General features: G+C 42.5%; 1 protein-coding gene across 2 annotated transcripts; it reads right to left on the bottom strand.

The window, feature by feature from the left end:
* Window positions 1-2,389: 2,389 nt before the first annotated feature.
* Window positions 2,390-25,248, bottom strand: DDX23 (DEAD-box helicase 23). 2 transcript variants are annotated; one of them, XM_072135147.1, is made up of 17 exons: window positions 25,226-25,248; window positions 14,079-14,266; window positions 13,390-13,473; window positions 12,469-12,559; window positions 11,612-11,677; window positions 11,310-11,448; window positions 10,950-11,083; window positions 10,109-10,221; window positions 9,645-9,788; window positions 9,007-9,232; window positions 7,648-7,793; window positions 7,309-7,486; window positions 6,174-6,416; window positions 5,465-5,616; window positions 5,027-5,135; window positions 4,472-4,646; window positions 2,390-4,326 (listed from the first exon to the last, which is right to left on the bottom strand). In XM_072135147.1, exons 2-17 carry the CDS (start codon window positions 14,264-14,266, stop codon window positions 4,103-4,105), a joined length of 2,412 nt encoding a protein of 803 aa, XP_071991248.1. In that variant the 5' UTR covers window positions 25,226-25,248; the 3' UTR covers window positions 2,390-4,102. The 2 variants fall into 2 exon arrangements, with proteins under 2 accessions (XP_071991248.1, XP_071991249.1); XM_072135148.1 differs by lacking the exon at window positions 25,226-25,248 and adding an exon at window positions 15,007-15,159.
* Between the last annotated feature and the right edge of the window lie 942 nt (window positions 25,249-26,190).

The raw sequence follows: 26,190 nt of genomic DNA, 5'->3' as shown, positions 1-26,190 counted from the left end.
CCTCCATCTATTGGAAGCCCGCAGGACAAGGCGTGTCACAGGAAGCAGGGGCAGAGGAGGACGGCCATGGGCCCTGGGCTGTATGGATATTACAGCCCCTAAAAGTTCGGAATTCACTTCCTACATATGCTACTAGAATCAGCTTCTTAAGGAATGGAGGATGCGTTCCTTTTACCTGCATTCAATTGGTGGTTTCAGGACCTTTGGAGGACCTTCATGTGTAGCAAGAGCCGGAACAGGTATATAAAGATTTCATGGGTGAAGACACTTCTCATTAAAAAATTTGGTGGGTGGTTTGGGTGGCCATGGGCGCCAGGCTACTGCCCAAATTGCCTATATTATAATCCACTACTGGCAGGAAGTCCAGGGTCCTGCTGCCTAGGGGTCATGTGACCCACAGCTCCTGGTTGTCAAAGGCAAATGTTAACAGGGTAAGTATAATATGGGTGACAGATGAGGCTGAACAGTTATATTTACATGTCAGGTAAGTTTTGTTGCTATGTTGGTGTGGACAGGAAAACAGATGGAATTCTGATAAAAATGGACACAGGGCTCAAAATCTGACAGACAACTTAACATCTCTGGTGATTTCTAGTGCAATGTCATAGAAGATCTTCTGCAGCACAAACTGGTTTATAACAAAAAGGTGTCAGAAGATACAGTGCGAGTCTGCAGGAAGCTGAAAATGGATTCTGCCACACTGTGGCTCAGTACGCTGGCTGCTTATTCTGTTACATCATAAAGTTGTCAGGTCCATTTCGGTCAATACTGATATTTTTGAAGAAACAAGTCTTCTGGTCAAAGAGTGTTGTCCCAAAACAGTCCACACTGCCCGGTTTGTGTAAAAGCACATCAAAGGCAGACAACACCGATCCAGTAGGTGATTATAATGTAGGAGGTTTGGGTGGTAGCCTGGGGACGAGGCCTTTTTGGGGATCATGACCATCCAAACCACCCACCAAATATACTAAAATCCAAACCACCCATGAAATCGTCATACAACTGTTCGTACTCTCAAAACACATGTACACAAGAGCCATTTCAGGACTTTTGAAGGACCTCGAAAGGTCTAAACAGAAGATTGAAATCAGGCAGAATGGACGCATCCTCCATTCCTCCAGGGGCTGCAATATTCATACAGTCTTAAGCCACCCCTGCCCCTTTCTGTTATTTTATTCATACATTTCTAGGAGGAACAGCACATCGTGGATAGGAAGAAATGCTCCAGATCTGTCACACAATGAAGAATACAAGTATTTGCTAAACTCACATTAAAAGAGCTCAATTTTTATAGTATTTTGTAATTTTCTTACCATGCTGCAAAAAGCCACATCCAATGACCACCTATTTTATATGGACTTAGCAGCTGCTCACGACATGTAGTGAGTGAGGGTCAAGGTAACAGCCGGTAAGTGAGTGTCTGCCTTATGAGCCAATGGCGTAAAGGAGAATGTGTATACAGTATAGACAACGGTATAAACCTGACCGGAGCAGAAGTGCTATCAATAGTCCACTATTTTACAATACATAGGAGGTCATCTGTAGTCCGGATATTTGTGCAGGGCTTTTTTTCCGCATTTTTGGACTTCATTCACTTATCTTATAGAGCGATATATTCGTCAGTTTGATGTTTTTTCAAGCCCCCAAAAGCTGCAGAGTCTTTAGCTACCTGTAACATTCTATTGCTTATGTCTGCTTGAGACTGAGGGTTTTTTTGCAGCAAAAAATGGGCATGTTTTATCACAATTTTGTCAAAATTTGCATATTTTATCATACGTCCAATAATCAGAATTTTAAAAGATATATATTAGATGCAACTGAACAAAAAAGGTTGCAGTGAAGTTTCCTGGGGAGGGGAAAAAGTTGCAAATATTTATACAAATATTCAAATTCGCAAAGAAAAAAAAGATAAAATTGCCCCCATAGATTTATTCTGATGCTCTCAACACTTACAAAAAGAAAAACTGCAGCTGTCCAGAAGTGGAAAGAGATACCCAAGAGAAAACATGAGATGGGGTCAGAAGACATCATTTTGGGTAGAGAGTATGGCCTTTGCAAAATGGTATGGGTGGGGCAAGACAGGCAAACACAAAGGACACGCAGACCTGACAAAGGGAGGGAAGCATTCTGGATTACGGGTAGGAAGGCGTCTCGACTCCAGTGGGATGGTTACTGCGAGTTATTAGTGGTCAAATCAAAAGTACCAGATTGTAAAGCCAAAACTCGCATGTATTTTAGAATTGAATTGAGTGGACAAAATAATGAAAGGCTGCAAATTTAAAAGAAAAAAAAATATAGTCCAGACTCTGGACTCCTTCAGGAATGAGGATTTTTGTAATTATTCCTATAAGAACAAAACCATGTAACCTCCTAAAAAAGATCACAATAGTACAAGTAGAAATTTTATTCAGACCCACAGAGCTGCAGCCCATGGAAAGTATCAAATATACACTTCCAACACATGTATTTACAGGCTCGGAGACGTCACCATACAGTTACTAGTAGATTTTAATTACTAAAATATAGCAATTGAAGGGGACAAGAAGACCACAAATGTCTGCACTCTCCCAAGTATGTGGCCCACTGCTTTATACTGAACAAGACTAGAGACCCCCAACAATGTAATCATGGAAGGAAATGCAAATATCAGAAGAATGACAATCTTCTACATTAGCTGGAACGATTATCCATTAATACAGCCAAGATTTTAACTATAATGATTGACAATAAGGTGAAAGATTCAACCAATGGAATTTAAAATTAACTTTTAAAAAAAAGTTGCCTGGCGACCAGGAAATTGTGACTTTTTCCCCCTTTGCCATCTCCACAAATTCAAAATGAGTCATTGAGGGGCTGGGAGCAGAGATACCCTCGCTGGGGAATTTACTAAGGATGAATTTTAGGCCACACATGACCTGGTGTATAATTAATCTGGGCTCAAGATCAAGAGGCCTGAAACTTTTAGCATATTCAATGCATTGGGATCCAGAAGGGGAAAATAATAAAGACTTGTGCACAATGTGCCAGCCTTCATAAACTCCCCCCACAATGTGTATTGTCCTGTATAACCACGGGTACAATCAAGACATATCGCAGTATATACCCCTACTTCTAGCATCTAGCAGGACACGGCCATAATATCTTATTCCATTATCATCAAAACGCTTTTCTGCATGATGTAATAATATTTAATATTCCACAATACTGTGAAAGGGACATCCTGGTTATTAGTGAAATGCTGACAGTACAGTTGTAGGTAATGCTGCATAGTAAGGAAGAACAAGTTGATGGTCAGTGTGAAAAAAAAAAAAAAAAAAATATCAAACACTATTCCAATTAACGCACCCAGAGCGTCTATTATTCTTCTAATTGAAGCCTATGTGTATGAAAATGCAGGCCATACACATTTATATGAAAAATGTCATGTTTGGAACAGAATATCTAAACATCTCATAGAAAAAAAATAAATTTGGGAGATTAATGTCTGATATTGCTATAAATTGGCATGCACTGCAGCCATCATTTGGGTGAATTTTTGGCTAAAATGATGGCATATCTGGAATAGACAGTAGACCTGAACTCTTATTCTATTCCAAACGTTTTGAAAAGTGGAGAGTTCAAAGTAATTAAAAATATACCCACAAAAATATGGGATGCTCCAATATCTATGTCGGGAAACTGCTGCATATGTTTTGATGAATTCTTCCCATACACTTGTAGATAATACACCAAAAAAAACAGCGTCTGGGAGCACATCCTTCCTCCCTACCGGTGTGGCGAGTCTGCTCCCCAACCAAAATCTCACATTTAAAATCAAGCTCGACAATGCAAACAAGACAGAACTTTCCTATTTTCCATCTATGGTTATGGGACGTACAGAGTGCACCTGCAAACAAATAGTTAAATTCAAGGGCTGCAAAACAGGACAATAAATGCTGAAGGGCACAGTAGTTTGAACCAAGTGGCCATCACATTCACTGTATTGTACTGTAAGAACAGATACTCTGGTGCTCTCCTAACAAGTAAAGAAATCACTGGTGACAATTGTCCCCAAGTTTTTAATGTCCAACATGTTAAATAAAATCTGGAAGTGGAAGTCAATTCAGGCAAAGATGGTCTCTTCCCTTCTCTTCTTTGTAAGAATGGTTCCCGGCTTATGCTGAGCATCTGGGTGGTTGGCCAGTTCGGGGGGACAAGATGACACAGGGCTCTCAAGGATGGCTTGCTTGAGGTCATAGAACACAGAGGAGTCTTCTTTGGTGAGGAATGTGATGGCAACACCACTCTTACCCGCTCTCCCAGTTCTACCAATACGATGGATATAATCTGCAAAAGAGCAATCACATTTTAGTAATGATTCTCTTGTGGTGGCACAATTCTCACATAAGACTGTACTGTGTATACAAGATGTATAATTTCCCATTGTAAAAGTAATGGAAAGCATAAGCCAAGCAGGAATGTAAGAACTTACCCTCAATATTTTTAGCCATATCGTAGTTTACGACCATGGAGACATCCTGAATATCGATACCTCGACCAGCCACATCTGTGGCTACCAGTATATCCTTAGCTCCAGCCTTAAGATTAGACAGGGCAAACTCTCTCTGCTCCTGCCCTTTACCACCATGAAGCGTACAAGCATTGTACTATGGAAAAAGCAAAAAGTGTAAGAGCATGAAGTGACTGATTACAATTGGTTGCAAAAATATTCCTACCCCTTAAACTTTCGCTCATTTTTAGATATTAAAGCCACAAACAACTTAAATTTCTTAAATTTTTTGTAATACAGCAACAGAAACTATAGATTATTCTTCAAGTGTAAATAAATTATCCACTTTTGCAACGAAAACTGTTTTTAAAAGGAGAAGTTTGGAACCCAGTAAGCACATGTGGTAGGTCCTCAATTTTGACATTTATGTTACAAACTACATGTTCAGTAAAATATATATTACATACACAAACAAACACACACATTTAAACCCAACACAAGAAAATTATCAATAAAATGACACGGCTGAACACATACCCCCATCTTCTCAAGAGACTTGGCCAACACATCACAACCTTTCTTCTGGTTGACAAAGATAATAATTGGAGGATCGAAGCCTTTCTCCAGGATGTTAAGCAGTTTCTTCCTGTGGAAGGCAAAAAGCAATCAACATCAACTCATTAAGGTGCGATTCCTAATGTACCAAAATGCTATTTATATGTCATTACTTGGGTGAATAACAAACATAAGGCAATGTTCACACTAGGATTGGGGAGTCCATTCTAGGAACAGAACTACAAAAAACAGGGGCCCTCAGCATGTAACATAACAATAATGGCCCTCCTGTCTTTAATGGGGTACATAGAGTTCCCCATTATTTTTATGCAGGATGTTTTTTGTGCGTGTTTTAACAGATCCTCCAAGGCAGAAGTGAACAAATCACATAATGAGGAGGGGAAAAAAAAAAAAACGCACCTCTTCTCTCCTTCAGACATAAGGAAGACCTTCTGTTCCACTCTCTCATGGGGTTTACCAGCAGAGCCAATGTACACCACTGCTGGACGACGCAGATAGCTCCTGGCCAGTCTCTCCACAGCTGGAGGCATAGTCGCTGTGAACATGACCGTCTGAGAAAAATGGTACAAAATTATTCAGTGGTTACATACAACTTAAAGGAAACCTGTCAACAGGAATGTAGTTTCTACCTGGCGACTTGTTCCAATAACCAAAATGCCTTCGCATTCTGAATCAGTTTATAATAGTTTATTTCAAATAACATGGCTCCCTGCCAGCAGCATGTGGAGAGTCCTGGGGAAGGGGGCAGCTGCAGCCTGTATCAGTCTCCTCTTGTCCACACTCATGCAGTGCCCTCACCTCCCCCCACATTTCCTGCCATGTGCACTGAGCAGACAGAGGAGGGAGAGGGATGGTGTGGAGTAGAGGAAGCATGCATGAGGAGACACAGGCACTTCGAGGCTTCAGCTGCCCCCCTCCTCACACAGCAGGGAGCCAGGTAATGTGAAATAAACTATTATAAACTACTAAAATGATTCAGAATGCCTACTAAGGAAGTTTTAAACAGCATTGTAGCATTGGCTATTGCAACCTGTCACCAGCTACAAATGAAATTCCTGGTGACAGGCTCCCTTTTAAAAGGTGGATATTTTATGCTGCACAAACTCACTTGTCTATACTTGTGTTTTCCAGACTCAAAGTTGGCAATCATTTTCTCTGGATCTTCTGCCTCATCTGTATCAGGTTTCTGGTTGGTAACTGGCATGTGTTCCAAAATCTTCTGGACATCTGGTTCAAAACCCATGTCAATCATACGATCAGCTTCATCCAGTACCACGTATGTGCAACGACTCAGGACTAGGTAGCGGTTTTCTAACACATCAATCAGACGTCCAGGAGTGGCAATGACAATCTTAAGGGATGAAAAGAATATTGTAATACCAAACAGCTTTGGAATCATGGCAATTTCAGAAAACCAAATGATGGCAATTCATTTCCCACAGATTTACAGCATTTTTCAGACTGCAAGAAGCACACAGATTAAGTCAAAAAAGGGAAAACATATAACACCAATTAAAAGATTCCATGGCGGTCACATGCAAGTACAGCTGTGCTACATCCATGAAGTCGCATACACAAGGGGATAATCACAAAATATTTGGGCACCTGGATTGTTTTCCCTGTGTAAGATGTCGCAGTCTGCCTCAAAAGTTCAAACTTTTCCTGTCCAAGGGCACAGGCAACTTTTGGAGAAAATGTTGTATAACTGTGCCTTAAATTCCACAAACCATTTAAAGGGAACCAGTTACCACATTTTTTACAAGTATAGCTAGTGGCATCATGTGACCAGGGTGACATCATCGCAGGTCCTTAGCATATAGCTCATGAAATCACAGCACCCTGCAGGGAGTGGAGTTGAGGTATGTGCATGGGGTAACGTTTGCTAATGCTAAGAAGCTAAAAGACCTATGATAATGTCACCCTGGTCATATTACATTAGGCCATGCCCCTCGACTCGCTCCGTAGGTCCCTAGATACCAGGCAATTTTTTAGCTAAAAGAATTGGGTCAGATAGTTACTAGGAACTCTATAGAAACCTTTAACTAGCCGTATTTATAAAAATGACAAATGGTAGAAAGACAGGTGATGGCAAACAAATATTTTCTACACAATTACACCCCTGTGCCGTTTAGAAGGAGCATAGAATAGATGGTAACAGTTACAGGTGCAACATATTGAAACAGTGTACAATGCTTTATAGAAAAAAAAAAATAATAATAATTTTAACTTAAGACCAGCCTCACCTCACACCCCATCCGCAAACGGAATCCCTGGTCTTCACGGGAAATACCTCCAATGACAGCTACAGTTCGAATACCCAGAGGCTTTCCAAATTTGATTGTTTCCTCCTCAATCTGCTGAGCCAATTCTCTGGTTGGAGCCAGAATAATTGCGTATGGTCCCTGGTCAGACTCCTCAATCCTACAAAATATAATGCATCAGGGTCATTTTCTTGACATAAAAGGTCAATTATGACAATTGCAAAATTCCAGATAACCAAAACACAAAGCTGGTGCTATTATATTTGAACATTTACATAAATTATTATTCCATAACATGAAAAATATCAGAACATTCTATACCTGTCGATCTTAGGCAGTGTTGTGATCCAGACCAACAAGGGAATGAGGAAAGCAGCAGTTTTACCACTGCCAGTCTCGGCCACACCAATGATATCACGATTCTGTAGACCAATAGGAATGGCTTGTCTCTGAATAGGTGTGGGCTCCTGAAAAAGCAAGAAAAATTGAAGATTATTTCAAAGTAGTAAACATTTGAAGGGTTAATTTTAAGATCAGCTTCTGATACAATGTAATTTTTTATTTTTTAATAAAAATAGGCTTTGTGAACATGACCTCACACATTAGAGAATCTGTCTCCACGGTTAAGCTGTTAATTTTTGTAAACAACTGTATACTTCAATATGTAACACTTGCAGTGCATTTTTTATTTTAGAGCAATGGAAAAAATGTATAACCATTAATTACTCATGCTAAATATTTCCCAAATAATTTATGGTAAATTGCCTATATCCATGGGTCTGTGTACCCCAATGTTAAAAAGAGTACAAAAGAATTATCTACTCCCAATTTTATATTTCTCTTGATATAGTAACGTTATCTCGGAGGTTCTCTGCCGTTGTTTAACTATTCCACTTTGAAACTTATAAATGGTCAACTGGGCGTTTCAAGTTGAGAGCACATTCAAATCAGCACCAAAGGAAATGTTAAAACTCAGCGATTATCTCTTACATACCTATTAGGGAGCAATACAAAGTTCTAAGAGGAGATGCTCCAGAACTTTTATGGGGAATACAAGTATTTCTAAAGTAGATACGACAGTGGAGTTAGGTGTTTAGTTGTTATACGGCTGCTTTGAACCATTTAGTTCAAACCATTACTATCTTCAAAAATCATCTATGGCTTTATATGTTATTAGTTTAAAGGAAATCAATTTATAAAATCAAGCATAATAAACCAGGGACACTTACTCATAGATCCAGGCACTGTGACTGGTAATCTTTCTAGATTTGTTATTCGTGGCCTCCTTCCTTCTTAAACCAACTTTTAAAAGTATTCTAATGAGCCCGAACAGCTCTATGGGGCATTTCTATCTAGTGCCCTGGCTTCACAGGCAATTACTGTCTTACTTCCCCCCCCTGCTATCTCAGGGTTTCTGTTCTCCCTCTGCCTGATATAATCTCACACAGTCTCACGCATAATTGTAAAAGTTGATTTTAGAAGGAAGGAGGCAATGGATAACAAATATAAGAAGATCACCACAATCACAGTGCCTGTATCTTTAAGTAAATGACCCTGGTTTATCATGATGGATTTTGATGGTAGATTTCCTTTAAACTATAGCTGCCCATATACAATGTTGGATGCCATGAGAAATTCAATCAAGTGTAAAAGCCAATTAGTTCTGGTATTGAAACAAACCTTATATCCACACTTGTCAATAACTTCCAGAATATGTGGTGGTAAAGAGGAGTCAATCCAGGAGCGGATGGGGTTGGGAATTTTGCCACCCTTTGTGGTAATGCTGTAATCCTCCCTGAAGATACGCCAGTCCCTGTCTGTCATTTCATCCAGTTTCTTCTGAGACCAGTGCCTATCATCCCAGCGTTGCTTAGCTTCTTTCTTCCTCAGCTTGCGCAGCCGCACCCTGTTAATATTCAATATGCACTATAATTCCTGCGTGTTGGTCTTTACAGTCTCACATAAATAAATAAAATACGTGGACAATGAGCCCAGAAGTGGAACATTAGTAGGAATTCTAAATGCTAGTGTAGTGTGAACAAGAAGGCAATAGTAACCTTAGTACAGAACAAAGCTACTCAAGGCCTCATTGTTTAATTCCACCTACAAGTCCAGAATATTACGACTCAGAACCACGTAACATTAGTAAATATAGTTGCATGTGCCACAAATACCAGTTACTAACTTTCCCATTCAGTGGTTACTGGTATTGTTCGCTTATGCCCCTAAAGCAGTAGTTTGCCACGTGGAGGATACCTAGCGCTTGCTTTAGGAATTTGTGCCTAGGAATTGCCTAGGGCTCCGAGAATGGTACTTACTCTTCTTGCTCCTTCTCCTCCAATGTCCTCCTCTTTTCCATAAGGTCACCATAGAAACGTGACTGCTCCCGTTTCTGTTGTTTAAGATCTATACCTGCAATAAAGCCACGGCCAAGGAGCTGAACTTGATGCCGCTCTTTATATCTGGAAGAACGATTGCAGACAAAAGTTTGTTAGGGAGAAATATTATTGACAAGAAGATTTCAAAATAACAATGTAGGAGATTAAGTAACTGATCAGTGGGAGCTTGAATGGGACCTCCACAAATAACCACCAAAAAGGGTCCCCTGTACCTACAAAAAGGGTTGGTTGCTCATGCAGCACTAGATCCAGCAGCCACAGCTCCCTTCAGACTGGTGAATAGGCCTCTTGCTCTTATGATGAGCGAGTTTATTTTTCATCCACCGAATGAAGGAATAACATACACCTGTACCCCATTTGTTGTACTGGTAGACGTCACTTACAGAGGGTTGTAGTCGATAGATGTGTCCTCTGATGCATCCCATTCAAACACAAACTTCCTGTCATTCAAATGCCGAGTGCGTCTTCTCTTCTTTATACCGCCGAGGTAACGTTCCTAAATGGAGAGAATAGGAGGATATTTAGCACTTTACTGATGTTTTGTTTTTTTTAACATAATTGAATTAGAACAAACCTAACACAATTTTATTTAAAGAAAATCTTTTGCCAGAGTGGATCAGGCTCAGAGGCTGCATTGGGGGAGTGTCAAGATATCTTGGTCTGTATAGCACAACCATGGTCCATGGACATTTACAGATCCAAGCACTGTGACTGTGGTAATCTTCTTATACTTGTTATCCATGGCCTCCCTCTGCTGCTTCACCCCTGCCACCCTGTCCTTCTGCCTGCTGTAATCTCACACAGTGGGAGGGACATGCTCCTTCACACTGTGCTATAGTTTCACAGACTGTTACAGAGGGGCTTTGGAAATCCCCCCCAAAAAGCTATTCAGGCTCTTTAGCATCTTTTAAAAAAATAGATTTTAGAACGAAGGAGGACATGGATAACAAATATAAGATTACAACAGTCACAGTGGCTGGATCCATGAGTTTTGCTGGCCAGAACTACTCCAGGACAAGTCCGCTACGTGTAAAAACCTGCAAACAAATGTACGCAAGAACGCCCTATGGCTGCCCCTCCACCGGCTGCGCCCCTTCAGTGTTAAATGTCCCCATATTATATTTTAAGGGATTCTGTGATATACTTTTAGTGATGTATTTGGGAGGGGGGGGGGGGATTTCTTTCCCCCAATATGTTTGCTTTCACCAAGGTAAATCATTGTACCTTTATTGCTTGCAGTTCTTTGGTTTTATCCTTTTCCTCTCTGACTTTTATTCGTCCCTCGTCATCTTCATTGCCATTATTTTCTCGTTCCATTCTTTCTCTCCGCTCTCGTCTCTCCCTTTCCTGTGGATCCTCTGCAAATTGGAAACACATTCAAAAAAAGACAAATTTACCAGATGAAAGAAGTTTCAAATAACTACACACTACAGCCATACATAACTAATAGCGAGACTGCTGTATACACCACTATTTCTCTGCTTCTAGTAATCACAGGTAAATATATCTTATTCCCACTGTTTTATATTACATGGAGGTGTCGTGTCTCTCTATAGGTGACAATATGAAAGCAGACAGTATTACCCATCATCCTCCTTCCAAGATCTTGAAACTGCTTCCTTTTTTTCCTTTCTTCTTCCAATAGTTTCTGTCGATCTTCTACCTCCATCTGCCTGCGTTTCAGAGCTTCAGCTTCCCGTTCCGCTTTGGAAAGGAATTTTGGCTACACCATAATGAAACCAGATATACATTAATTACAGAACAGTAACCACCAAAATCAGTTTTTAGACATATATTATGTTTAGTTTGAGAATATGTATGACATAGGAGTTCTATCAAATAATTTTTTCACCCGTTGTTATTTATCTAAATATGTTGTTATCTACCTTAGATTCGGCTTCTTCTTCCATTTTCTTTTTAGCCAACAGCTCCTCCAAGGAAAGTGGCTGTGCCTGTGACATAGACAAGTACCATTTTTATTAACTGTCAGTGTACAAAGAAACAGTGTAAGCATGAGCAGTCGCTTCAGCTAAAATCAAAAGATTTTACCAAAATCATGAAATAGTGCTGCACTTTACAAAAACATATGAAATGTGATGTGAGGACATTACACTGACAAAGTCTATGGCTAATAACACGCAAAGTAGGAAAAAAAACCCACTAAAAAGAATAAATGTTGTTATAAGTGCAGATTCTACTGTACAAATACCTCTGGTTGCTGCAAGATGTGTAAACACATCACAATCATTTTGGAAAAATAAAAGGTGTTAAAAACACAACATTACCACTCAATGGGACAGATTTATAAAAATGACAGTGACAGTGCACAGTTATACAGTCAGTCTTCTGCTTCTCCAGATTTATCAAAGCTTCTAATGCTAGATGATAAATTTGGCACAGTTTAAAGGACATCTACCATTAGAAATTTACTAGAAGTGTCCTACTAACCAGTTCCTGAGGAACCATTTTCCTCAAGAATTCTTTGATTTTATAATCAAGATTTCAGCAATAAAGGGTTATAAAAATTATGCTCATCAGTCTGGTGACCTCTTACTACGTCACCAGAGCCGCTTGTCTTAATTTATTAGTGATTAATTAAAAGACAAGTCACTGAGGTGCCCCAAACTGATTAGCATAATTTTTTATAACTATATACCCAGTTTTGTTTACAAAGTTCTAAAGTTGGGAGACTTAAAAATGTGCTTCAAGCTAAAGGCAATTCTTCTATCGCATCTGCATTTACCTTTGCTTTCTTTTCTTGTGCATCTTCCTCAGATTCCTTTTTAATCTCTTTTTTTACCTTTTGCTCTTTAGTGCGACTAGGTGAGGGACTTCTGCATATAAAAAGAATCAGACATTAAAAATAAAAGTGGCCTAGAACATTAAAGGACACCTGTCATCAGGTCTGTGTCACTAGTCCTGTCACTACTACCTGTTGGAGCAGATCACAAGGATCCCATCCCAGCCTTTATCTAGTTATTTCATACATTATTCATTGTAAAATCACCTATTCTTTATCATGTAAATGAGGCTGGTCACATGGTCATAGGCAGTGATGTAACTCCTGTCACCCCTCCCCTCTCCTCCCCCTGCTCATGTCTGTGTGTAATGTATAGTAAAGCATTGCTAGTGTGTGTGCTGTATCTGCTGACATGCTGCATCCTCCTAATATACAGGTGAGAGACACAGACATCAGCTACACATGAATCTGACATGTTCTGCTGTAACATGGCTGCAGCCTGGAGCTGCTGTATCTCTCCTATACACACACACAGGCTGCAGAGGGTGTGGCCACCAGCACCAGGAAGCACATCATTATACAGCCTCACATCATTATACAGGCTGTCAGTCATGCACTGGGGGTGTGGCTGTGCCTCCCACTCATGAATAGAGTGGACAGCTTGAATATGCTAATGACTCATTGGACATTTCACAGGTCATTTGCATACAGATTTAGGACCTCATTGCTTAGGTTTACAGGCATGTAGAGGGACAATGAAGGGATAGAGGCAATGCTCTCTAATGGCAGTTTATGAAAATATATTTAGTTTAGGGGGGTTATTTTGCATGACGGGTTCTCTTTAAGTCTACAAAATGGAGGTTCTGGAGCTACAATACACACATATGCATAGAGTTCTTTTACAAGGCAGCAAAACAATTTTACCTTGATCTTTTTTTGTCTTTGTCACGACGGTGGGAATCCTTCTCTCTACCTCCATCTTTCTTTCTATCTTTTTGTCTTCTGTCCCTTTAAAATTAAGCAGTAAAAACATTAATTATCAAGTGAAAAAAGGCAAAGTAACCTTCATAATTTAAAGGGAACCTGTCATCAGAAATTGGCCGAATAAACCACTAGCAGTACGTAGTCAAGAAGCTTCTAGATGATGTTTCTGTCATGGCCCAGCTTGATGGCATCCTTCAGAAAATCAACTTTGAAGTGAGGTGTAAATTGGTTTTATGACGTAAAGGAGGCGAAGAGTTTAATACTGAAGTCAAGCTTTCCCTGCCTTAAAATGCCACATTCACTGTAATTGATGGTTCTGTGTCCAGGGACATCATTGATCAGATCTTCTAAAGTGCGGCACATGATGTCAATCATATTGGAGGAGGTGCTCAAAGGCAGGGAGAGCTTGATTTCAATGTTAAACTCTCCTCCTCTGGCTTTATACATCTAACTTACATCTAACCTCAAAGTTGATTTTCTGGATGATGCCATCAAGCTGGGCCATGACAGAAACATGATCTAGAAGCTGTTCAACTGCTTGACAACATACATGTAGTGGTTTAATCAGGCCAATTTCTGATGACAGGTTCCCTTTAAATGCAACATGCAAACATCTTGTCTGGACAAACCTATCATTAGATTTAGACCGGGATCGGCTGCGAGATCGTCTTCTTTCCCTTGACCGATGTCTCTTCCTGTCCTTCGAAGGAGAAGATTTCCTATCACGATCCCTCTCACCAGAACGAGACCTGGAGCGCTTGCGGTCCTTCGATGGAGACCCATCACGGTCACGTTTGTCAGTCGTTTCTCCAGCCATCTAAATACAAAGACAGGGATTTTGTTGTCATTTATCCATGATCAGTGGATGTCAGTTTGTGAATGAACAAGCAACAGGCATCCTATATGAGAATTGGGAGCCATAATGTTAGTGCTCAATCACTGCAGTCAAATATCGAGGATGGTAGGAAATTTCTGTGAATTACCACAGACAAAAAAAAAACAAAAACTAAAACCTGTGGTTCATAGTTTGCAGCCTCTGTGAGGAATGTTCACACTGATGATAGTAAAAACTGCTACCCCAGGCGCAGATATGGGCAGGAGTAAGACATGCCCGAGCAGTCAGCTCATGCGCAGGGCTAGCGGGAACCACAGCTGTGTGTATGAGCCCATTAGAAATAAGTGGACCATATGCAACAATGGCCACAACACAACCTGACATCCCCCTGGAAGTGGGGTCCTACGGCCACTTATACGTGTTGTATCTGTGTGATGGAGGCAGTAATCAGAGCCTGGGCCCCGGGGCTCTGCCATGGATTGTCAAGACCAGCAAGTGCCTACCCCTCACCAAAATATCAGCAGGGCAGGTCAGACATCAACACAAAAGACACAAAGTCTTCCGTGTGTGAATACATCCCTAATATTCTGTATACAATCAACACGTTCTACTCCAGAGCGGAAAGAACAGGGACGTAAAGAAGCAGAAGCCCCGGACACTTATATAAGCGAGCGACAGCAAAGTGGCCACCTATAGTAAAAAGAGACGTGCGCGGGACTCACCTCTCCCCTCGGTATACGCCGCTCTGATCACTTATTACGTTATCCCTCCGTTCTCAGTGTGCCGCCATGATTCCCTGGCTGCCGCGCTGCATGCTGGGATGACGGGAAGGAGGGCGACGCGAGACGTAAAAAGAAAGCGAGGAGTGAACTACATTTCCCGGCATGCACCGGTGTGTTGTCCAGAAGGGTCTTAGGGAAGCGGCTCACTATGCCCCAGTCAGGAATTGTACAGCAATACCATAACATAACAATTATGCTTAAAATAACAGTCACAATAACAGTCCATATTGTTATTATTGCAGTTTTCTGTATCAATAACCAGGTAGCAGGAGGTGCATGTGATACTCAACATGTGGCGCTCATTCCAAAATGCATGCGATTTGGTGAAAACACATATGCCGTTGCGTTTTTCATGGGTTTACAAAACGTGGCCTGAGAAGTAGTTTTGTACCTCAGACAGATCAGCTTCATGCAATGGGAATCAAAGCTCATACATTAGACTACATGTATATGAACAGATTTTGTTTGGCTTATTTATGAGTCCGACCACCCTGCCTGCTCCATAGGCCAGCGGTGACTGACAAGCGTAATGCGGCAGTCACCCCCCCCCCATGAATACTCCTGACCATTTTAAGAGCGGTCCAGCATTTGTAGTGTACAGCGCAGCAGTATCTGCTAGCGTTATCAGAGGCTTCCGATAACCAGGGGCGTTGCTAGGGTGGTAAAAGATCCGGGGCACGGGCCCCAATGCACATGTATCGAACTTTCAGTAATGCCCACTCCTGTACATGTGTGGTTGGACCTATAACTACTGTACCTAACATATAACAGCTCTAGAAACCACAGGAGAAATCCCTACCTGTTCCATCCAGTGACTGCAGGTGATATGTTCTCTATCTTCTCCATTAGGCCCGGCATCACCACGTCTCCTCAGCCATGTGTCCTCCTTGTTGAGTTCACCACACAGACATCTTATGTTCTTCATTGTCCCTGCATCTTGGCCCCCTAACAGTGTTATCCTGCTGCTACCGCTAACACTCCACCTCCTTTATTGTAAGGCCCTTTTCACATACATATATGCTACGGCCAGGCTAGGACTGCTTGGCAGGGGAGGTGCAGGGTTGACCGCTCCTCACATTCTCACGAAAGATCTTTTTTCTGGTGACACACAAGTGTGCTCACTGTACTGTGAACACTGTTCTCCTATGGTGGCCGTATGTTAGCTACTGTTCATATAGCTAGCATACGGCCTACAGATACACAGAAAGTCCTCCTGAAAATACTGTTATTACAGAAATAATAAATGCTTCCTAATATAACATATTGTAAAAGCCATAAAACCTTATATATATATATATATCTTTAACTGTGGCCCCCCACTAACTTGCCCTCAATATGACCCTAAACTAAATGATGCCCTGCCTAATCATGTCCACATAAAGGAGCAGTCTGCACACTCCCCACTAAGAAGTCCCCCACAGTGCCCCAATGTCCTCACAGTCCCCAGTAATGTCCCTCAAAGCCCCCTCTAATGTCCACCTGAGCCCCCTGCAATGTCTAAAGAGCCCCCTGTTATGTCTTCCACCCCCCCCTGTGATTTCCAAAGAGCCCCCTGTTATGTCCACAGATACCACTCTAATGCCCCTCACAGCCCCCCTGTAATGTTAAAAGAGCCCCCTCTAATGTTCCCCACAGCCCCCCGTAGTGTTTCCAGAGGCCCCCTGTAAGGTCCCCCACAGTTTCCCTGTGATGTCCCTCACAGCCCCCACTAAGAAGACCCACCACAGTTCCCAGTAATGTTCCCCCACACCCCTCCTAATTTCCTCACAGGCCCCAGTGATGTCCCTAGAACTCCCTGTGATGTCCTGCACAGCCCCCCTGTAATGTCCACAGAGCCCCTTCTAAAGTCCCTCACTAAGAATACCCCCCACATTTCCCAGTAATGCCCCCCCCCCCCCCAATGCCCCCTAATTTCCTCACAGGCCCAGGAATGTCCCCAGAGCCCCCTGTAATGTCCCCCACAGCCCTCTATGATGTTCTCCAGAGCCCCGACTACGAAGTCCCCCAAAGCTCCCTGTAACATCCCTACAGCCCCAGGGATGTCCCCAGCGATCCCTGTAGCCATCAGCAATGTCCCCCACATGACTAAGTCGTCTGACTGTGCCTCTCTCCCCTTCCCCACTGCATAATAAAAAAAACAAAAAAACTGCCACTCACCTCAGTCTCCTCAGGCTTGTTGCTATTCTCTGCAGGACCGAGTCGCGGTGACGTCATCACCCGGCGTCTCCTGCTCCTGGCAGCTGTACTGAGCTGCTTGAAGCAGGAGACGCTGTGTGACTGTGTCTCCTGCTCCCTCTAGTGGAGAACGGAGCCGATGGCTCTGTTCACCATTACAGGGTACAGAGAGAGGAAATCTGCCCGGGCAGCAGGAGAAGTGTCCTGCTGACCCGGGACATTCGGGGCACAAGGCAAAAGATCCGGGGCACAGGCCCCGGATCTTTTGACCTAGTGACGCCCCTGACGATAACGCTAGCAGTGTATCCCTGCTGGGACTGTTGTAGCACTAGGAGCTGCTTGCTTTAGTAAAAAAAAAAGTCAGGTGAAATTGCGCTCATGCGGTCAGTTTTTCGGATGTAGTTTTTTAAAGCCAAAAGCAGGTGTGGATCATAATGGGTGATAACATATCATTGAGAGTGCGGTCACACATAGCAGAAGAGTGATTTGCCTAATTAAACAGCTGATAGCACGTGTGTTTACAAAACGCAAGTGTTAACACAATGTTAGTGCATGCGTTAACACAAGCGTTAACATTTGCGTTTTGTAAACGTAAGTGTTAACAGCTGTTTAATTAGGCAAATCACTCTTCAGCTATTGCAATGCGTTTTTAAACGCATGTGTTAAACGCGACGTGTGACCGCACCCTGGGAGAAGCTGCTCCTCCTCATTTTTTCACTCCGCTCCTGCATCTGAAATACTGAACGTGTGAACGCACCCTAAATGTGACTCTTCTCGCATTTTTACATAAGATGAGTCAGTTTAGTGGTTGCAGGAGTAGTGTTACCTAGATGTTTTAGCATCTAGAAGCAAGCTTTTGTGTCACATCTATCAGATCACATCAGGCTTATGGCTCTGTGATCTACAGAATCGGAGATACAGGCAGCTAAATATAATGTTGGAAATGCAAGCTGATGACAAAGATCCAATACCCATCTCATTTTTAACTTCCTTTATGCCCAGTTCTATAGCTCACAGAATCATAAGCAGATGGGATTCTTATATTTAATACAGTACTTCTATTTTGCAAACTTTAAAGGAAATTCTCACATTTCAATCCCCTAGTGATGTTAACACAATAAAATTCAAAGCCCTTTACTTTAAAATTACAATTTTTGCTGTTTTAGCTGCTATCACTCAGTGATGGTCAGTGTCAGATCCCAGGGTGTGGGTGGGGATTCTCTAAGCAGACACATAGGGGCACATTTACTCACCCGGTCACAGAGTTCACAGAATGTGCTGTGATTCACTAAGATCGTGTGCCTGTAATCATGAATGTGTCGCTTCCCCATTCAGAGGTCGGACAGTGTTCACCATCTTTTTTGTGATGCATCTTAAACATAGGGCTTGCGACACAATTTAAAAGATAAATCCTGTACTTGTCCGAAACAGTTAGACATCCAAGGGCATGCCCCCTAATTTGTGTCGCATGGAAACCAGAGAATCTGTGCCACTAAAGGATCACATGCGCCAATATCCAAGCGCACACACTTATTAAATACCCATTCAAGCAGCTTTTGTGCACAGTGTGAAAAAATTGTGCAGCGTGACCCTTAGTAAACAAGCCCCATTATGATCCATTTAGTTCTGTGAGCTGACAATGCGGTTAGATTATCAGGGTACAGGTTTATAGACACTTTCATTTAGCTTCTGTACATTGTACTAGTATCTGACACATGAGATCCATGAGATGCCTATTACACACAATGACAGCCAGCTCTCCTACATCTCTGCTATTCCACAACACACTAGATCTGCTGTGCCTTCCTCCCCCTCCCCAGATAAAGCACTTATCTGTCTGTAGCTTTACACTCTTCCAGCTGCTGCCAGAAGGAAGTTAGCGTCTAAAATCAGGATAAAGGTGGCAGGGCCGGATTATAGGCGGGGCTCACGGGGCTCTAGCCCCGGGGCCCCCACCATCTTGCCCCCCCAGGGGGCCCCCACCAGTTTGCACCCCCGCGGCTCAACTCCTGTGCCGCCACCTCCCTGAAGCCCGGCTGCCCCCCGCCACAGGTGACTTCCAACTGCCCGCCTCCACGGCATCGGTCACCTCCTCCCCACCCGCCTCCATGTCCGAGCCTACCGCCCCCCGTCCATCCCCCTGCAAGGCCGAGCTGCACGCCCACTGCACAGTCGACCGCCAACACGCCTGCCCATCCACCTGCGCTACAATGTTAGTACTCCCGCCGCCCCCCGCCCAAAAAACGCCCGCCCTCCGCAACTCCCTCCGTCACAACCCCAACCTCCCCCGCTGGAAAAAGCACCAGCCCTCCGCAATTCTCTCCGTCCGCCCATCCCCCCCCCCGGCTGGAAAAAGCACCTGCGCGAACACTGCCGCCCCACCTCCGCCGAACAAGCAACCCTGCCGCCCCTCGCCCGAAAGAGCACCCGCCCTCCCCAGCTTCCCCCGTCTGAAAAATGCACCCCCCGGCCGAACAAGCACCTGCAAGACCCCCCACCGGCTCGAACACCCGCCTGACGCTGTGGCCAGTAACCCTTAAAGGTAAGTATATAAATATGTATTTGTGTGTATATATAATGTATATTATGTGTATATATGCATTTACTGTATATATGATGTATATTATGTGTATATATGCATCTACTGTATATATGTGTATATAATGTGTATATATGCATCTACTGTATATATGTGTATATACTGTGTATATATGCATCTACTGAATATATGTGTATATACTGTGTATATATGCATCTACTATATATATGTGTATATACTGGGTACATATGCATCTACTGTATATACGTGTATATACTGTGTAAATGTGTGTATATGTGTATGTATGCATCGACTGTATATAAGTGTATATACTGTGTGAATGTGTGTATATGTGTATGCATGCATCGACTGTATATACGTGTATATACTGTGTAAATGTGTGTATATGTGTATGTATGCATCAACTTTATATACGTGTATATACTGTGTAAATGTGTGTATATGTGTATGTATGCATCGACTGTATATACGTGTATAATGTGTAAATGTGTGTATATGTGTATGTATGCATCGACTGTATATGCGTGTATATACTGTGTAAATGTGTGTATATGTGTATGTATGCATCGACTGTATATACTGTGTAAATGTGTGTATATGTGTATGCATGCATCGACTGTATATACGTGTATATATGTGTATATACTGTGTAAATGTGTGTATATGTGTATGTATGCATCGACTATATACGTGTATATATGTGTATATACTGCGTAAATGTGTGTATATGTGTATGTAAGCATCTACTATATATACGTGTATATACTGTGTAAATGTGTGTGTATTTGTATGTATGCATCTACTGTATATACGTGTATATACTGTGTAAATGTGTATATACTGTGTATCTACTGTGTATGGGTACATTCACACGAGGTATGCCCAACATGCGGGCACCGCCATGTGCTGGAGAGGAGGAGGAGGTGATCCCTCCTCTCTTCATAGAAAAAAGCGTTGAGCGGCCGCACACACGCAAAAAGATAAAGCATGCTCTATCTTTCTGCAATGTATGGCACGGATTGGTGCCACACATGTGTGGCACTGTACCGCTGCCGGGCCGCCATTGCCCTCTATGGGGACGTATATGAGGCCGCAAAGGAAATCTACCATTTGATTTGATGCATTATGAACCAAACATACATTGAGAATGCTGTAGCTACACTGATGCAGAATCATATCTTGTTTAATCACTAAACTGGGTGGTTTTGCAGAAAAAACAATGATAAAATTCAGGATAATGAGTGCCTGGCTCAGCACTTCTCCTCTTACACTGCTCAGGAGAATATGTAATCACTGACAGGCAGAAGTAATCAATCGCTGCACCTTCCCCCAGCTGCTGTGTATTAGTGATCCAGCTCAGGTTGATTAGTCCTGTTTGGACAGTGCATACAGCTCGTGTAATGTGTTTATGCACTGCAAGAAGCATGAAATCCAGCTTTCCAAAGGTCCTGAATGTCATAATTGTTTTTTCAGCAAAACCACTCAACTCAGGAATTAAACAAGATATGTTTCTGCATCATTGTTAGGATTTAAGATATCCTCTTTTAGTGTGTTGGCTGTGTCTCTAATCAATAAGCATCTTTAAAGGAATGACTCAGACTACTGCTGATTCAAGTCTCACTTATGCCATTACCTGGGGCAAATCAGCACTGCGCAAGCTTTATTTGTTCTATCAGTCTATACAGAAAATAAGCAGGAAAAGGAGGAGCGTATAAAGCATAACAAATCAGGTTCCCAGATCTTGATTGGAGAGTTTCCCTGCTGTCGCACGTCTACGTCGTGTTCACATTCCTTAGTCTCAAAACTTTCGGCGCCATCTTGAGTTCATTGTTGCTATTACAGTACTTTTTAGGAAAATAAGACAAGTAGAAATGACAGGATTTGATCTAGGTTTACCTTAACAAATGTAGCTACAGCAATCTCAAGGTATTTTGGTTTTATAATGCATGAATGCATCAAATGGTAGATTTCCTTTAAGAAACTTGTCTTTGTGGCAATACCCCTTTTACTACCTACACAGGCTGATATAATTTCAGCTGCAATACCACAAATAGCCACAAGGTGGTAGCATAGGCCAAGGAATGCTTCCATTGTCAATAGCTATAATATCCTGACTGCCTGCTTCTTAGACAGGGAGCCAAGGGGAGCTGGTTCAGTTTGTAATTCCCAGCGGGCCATTACACATGCACAAGAACCTGTTTGAGACTGTACATCCATGTGGAGGCTGTAGAAAACTCAGAGCAGCTGCTATTTCTGTGACACATATGGTTCCTACATTGGAGTCATCCTCATGCTATCCGTGTTTGTTGAGTTTATATGTAACACAATCAAGTGATCCTTAAAGAGGTTTGGACAAGGCATTGACATAATTTACCAGCCTTCTTTTTTTTTTTCTGTGCTCACTGAAATGAACAGCAAAAGCAGACCAAGGATCCATTGCTTGTGGCTGGTGACAGCACAGTGTGCAGGCAGGCTAAGGCACACAGCCTTGTTCCCCTTTTTCCCTATCCTCTCCAAACCCCTTTTGGAAATTGTAGAATATCAAAAACATTTTACTATGCTAAAGAAACCAATACATGTCCCCATTGACTGCCTCAAAATCTACTGCAAATATTAGCAGGTGAAATATGACTGATGATGTACTGTACAATGTCCCTTTATAGTGGCACTATTATTGAGGCATGTCAACTTTCATACAGGAAATGCCAAAATTATCTAAATAATTACTGAGAATTGGGGAAATTTTAGTAGATACTAACTTCATGGTAGTGTGCTAAAAGCACACAGCATCAATGGAATATTAAAAACCTAAAAAATCTGTGTTTGTGTAGAAGAAAACTATTGCTTATCTTACATTTTAAATCAATTTCTGGTATAAAAATTGCAGCTCCCTATCACTGCCAGCCTCTGTTTGTATACAATGGGGGAGATTCATCAACCTTTCTTTGCCAGGATTTTGGGTATTTAGACCATTTTCGGCAGCTCTCCAACTTGCCTGAAAAAGGGGCATGGCCCTTATAAAATGGCCAAACCAGCATACATTTCATTCACTTCTTATATTGGCTCATGATCACAGCTATAAATTTCACAGGTTTGGCCGGGATTCATTAAGGCAGTTCCTCCGACGTCCACCAGGTGGCGCTGCTGCGCTGAAGTTCCCCGGAATGCACTGGCCTATTCCTAGTGAAGGTAAGTGCAAGCTCCGCGACACTTTTTTTTAAAAATGCGTCAGTTTTTCCGAATCCGTTGGATTTTCGTTCGACCACGCCCCCGATTTCCGTTGCGTGCATGCCGGCGCCGATGCGCCACAATCCGATCGCGTGCACCAAAATCCCGGGGCAATACAGGGAAAATCGGCGCAAATCGGAAATATTCGGGTAACACGTCGGGAAACCGCGAATCGGGCCCTTAGTAAATTACCCCCATTGTGTGCAGGTAGCCTGAGCCCTAGCCAGTCAGCTGCTTGGGGCAGCATCCAGGGTTGGATAAATTCCCAGGGCTAAGTTCACTCAGGGCTGGTTATTGTTTCTTCTGTGATCTGACTCAGTTTTCCTTGGCTGAACCTTAACCTAAAACCCAACCTTATTCTGACCTGCATATTTACCCTGACAAAATAACCAGCCATCAGCAAACTCCGGTATGCAGAAAATGAGGGTCCAGTGGCTTCTTAAACGAGGTTACAGTCAGAATCCTCTGAATGGACTATGGCTACCAAGTACCTTACATCAGGCCAGATCCGGAATCCTGAGTCATAATCTGTTCCGGAATCCCTAACCTGTATATGAGCCTTTTCACTGTGCCCCATTCCAGAGCCTGTTCCCTAATACTCACATGGCAGCCTATTTATCGGAAACCCTGAAATATATTTATGGCATGTATATACCTGAAAGGGAACCTGTTATTCAAATTATTCCACCTAAAATACTTAATAAAAAAATAATAATTAAAAAAACATTGCCCTTATCCCTAAATGGTTCCTTTCCATGGGTGCAATGTTAAAAAATAAGTTTGTAAAATTGTATGTAAGTCCAATCATAGTGAATCCTGCATATTAATTGTTCTCTGCACTATCCTGGCAGGTCTCACTGCTTCCACCATGGAACAAGTACTTGCGGACTGTCTGCCAATTTTCAGTTAAAGACATATACAGCTTCCTTTACTTTCCCAGGGACCGTTATCAGGGGTAGGAAATTCTTCACAATGCTGGAACGATAAAAGACAGACAGTGGTTGTGTGTTACATGGCTCAGCTACATTATTAACCACTCCTTCAGGAAGGAGGGGGTAAGAGAGACAATGGCTATGTGAAGATAAATCAACCTCACCCTGCCCTCAGGAATTCTCTTTAGAGAGTCACATGTTTCTCTTATTCTTGAGGCGCTTTAATTTAGCGATCAGCGTTTGATATATCAGACGCAGAGCTGTTGCCGGCTCAGCTCAAGATCGGCACACACAGGGTGGTAGGTGCCACTGCGGCATTTAACATGCCTGCCAGGGTTCTCTCCCCATGAACGCTCCCCTTCGGGGAGTGCCAATCGTCGCTAAAACCTGGGTTTTAGGCAAAATTAGAAAATCCCTTTACATGAGGAACATGTATATCTAATACCTTATTCCTCTACTGCTGGGTACTGTGAGGTCCTGTTATAGGGAACACTTGCAACATCTTTCTTCTAAAGATTACACCTGGGCAATGTGACGTCCTTTAATAGGGAACATTGTCATCAGTTTATAATGGGGTACATCAAGCATCATAAACCAGGGGCACTTACTCACTCATCCACACCGTGACTGTGGTAACCTACTTATATCACCTTTTAGAATCATAATCAAATAGGCTAATAGGCCCGAAAGACTCTCGGGGGGCTTTACCAGAGCCCCCGTATGCTGCAACTTCAAAGGTTGTCTCACCCTCCACCCTGCTACGACAGCACTTCCCCTCTGCCTACTGTAATCTCAAGCAGTGTGAGGGAGGAAGTGCTCCAGCACAGTGTATTAGCCTGTGAAGCTACATCATGCTGGGGCTCTAGTAACCTGCCCAGGGGCCCTTCAGGCTCATTAGCAGAATTGTAAAAGGAGAGGGCCATGAATAACAAATATAAGAAGATTACCACAGTTACAGTGCCTGGATCTAGGAGTAACTGCCCCTGGTTTATCATATTTGATAGATGTTAATAATTTCACTTTACATGTGCTATCATCACTATCATCATAGACTAAATTATATTCTGCTCTAGGGCTCCATTTGGACTTTCTAAAAAAAAAAAACTATGTATGTGTTGTACATACTTAGTTACACGTACCTTCATTTTGGGGAAAAAATATACTAATTTGTCCACAGGAGGGCGCAATTGTCTATTCTTTGAAAAACACACAGAATGATCCCTACATGGAGCAGATCTCTAATTTACATGTTAATCTTGTTTACCTGAAGTTCCAGTTGTGAAGGTGGTTGACCAGGATTAATTAAATTGATATTGGAGGGGTCCACCAGCTGCTCCCCCACCGCATCCGCTTCACAGACCAGTGACTTCATTGCATTTCTTTCTGTGATTGTGACACAACATACAGAAGATACTTTTAATTTTAATGTAGGATTATTGCTTCTCTAAATGTCATGTTTCATGTTTAGCATGTTTCTCTAAATGTCATGCTTAAAGAGGACCTGTCACCCCATTTATCGGCACTAGGAGCTGCTTACTAAAGTAAGCAACTCCTAGTGCTTGAACAAACGCCGCAATGTTAGAGTGATAGCGTTACTGGAAACCTCCGGTAACGCTATCTAACACTGCAGCAGGGTATAGTGTAATTGTCAGACAGCTCGCAAAGCTGTCCGACGTACTCATGAGGGGGCGGGGTTGGGGCGTGACTAGGGGCGGTGACTGCCGCCTAGCACGGCAGTCAATGCCGGCCTATGGAGCGAGCGGGGCGGTCCGGGGTAAAGGCAGCGCCTCGGACCGCCCCCTCATGAATACATCGGACAGCTTTGCAAGTTGATGATTACACTATACCCCGCCGCAGTGTTAGATAGCGTTACCGGAATTTTCCGGTAACACTATCACTCTAACACTGTGGCGTTTGATCAAGCACTAGGAGCTGCTTACTTTAGTAAGCAGCTCCTAGTGCCCATAAATGGGGTGACAGGTCCTCTTTAAGCTATTGTTTATTTTGTGCTGCTTCTCCATAGAACACTAAAAACATGTAAAAAATGCCACCAAAAAGGCATCTAGGATATTAAAGGAAGTGTGTCAACACTTTTGACTCCTTAAATGTCTTCCATAATTTAAAATAGGTCATTTTGATGTAAAGAAAAATAACATGGTTCCAGCACTGGTGCTCTGGGGCCTGGGGCTTAGGCTGGAAGTGCTGAGGTCATACACATCATGGCTGAGC

Source organism: Engystomops pustulosus, chromosome 2 (genome assembly GCF_040894005.1).
Source record: "Engystomops pustulosus chromosome 2, aEngPut4.maternal, whole genome shotgun sequence".
Taxonomy (NCBI): domain Eukaryota; kingdom Metazoa; phylum Chordata; class Amphibia; order Anura; family Leptodactylidae; genus Engystomops; species Engystomops pustulosus.
The sequence above is the reverse complement of the archived record's forward strand: the minus strand, read 5'-3'. Positions and strand labels throughout refer to the sequence as shown.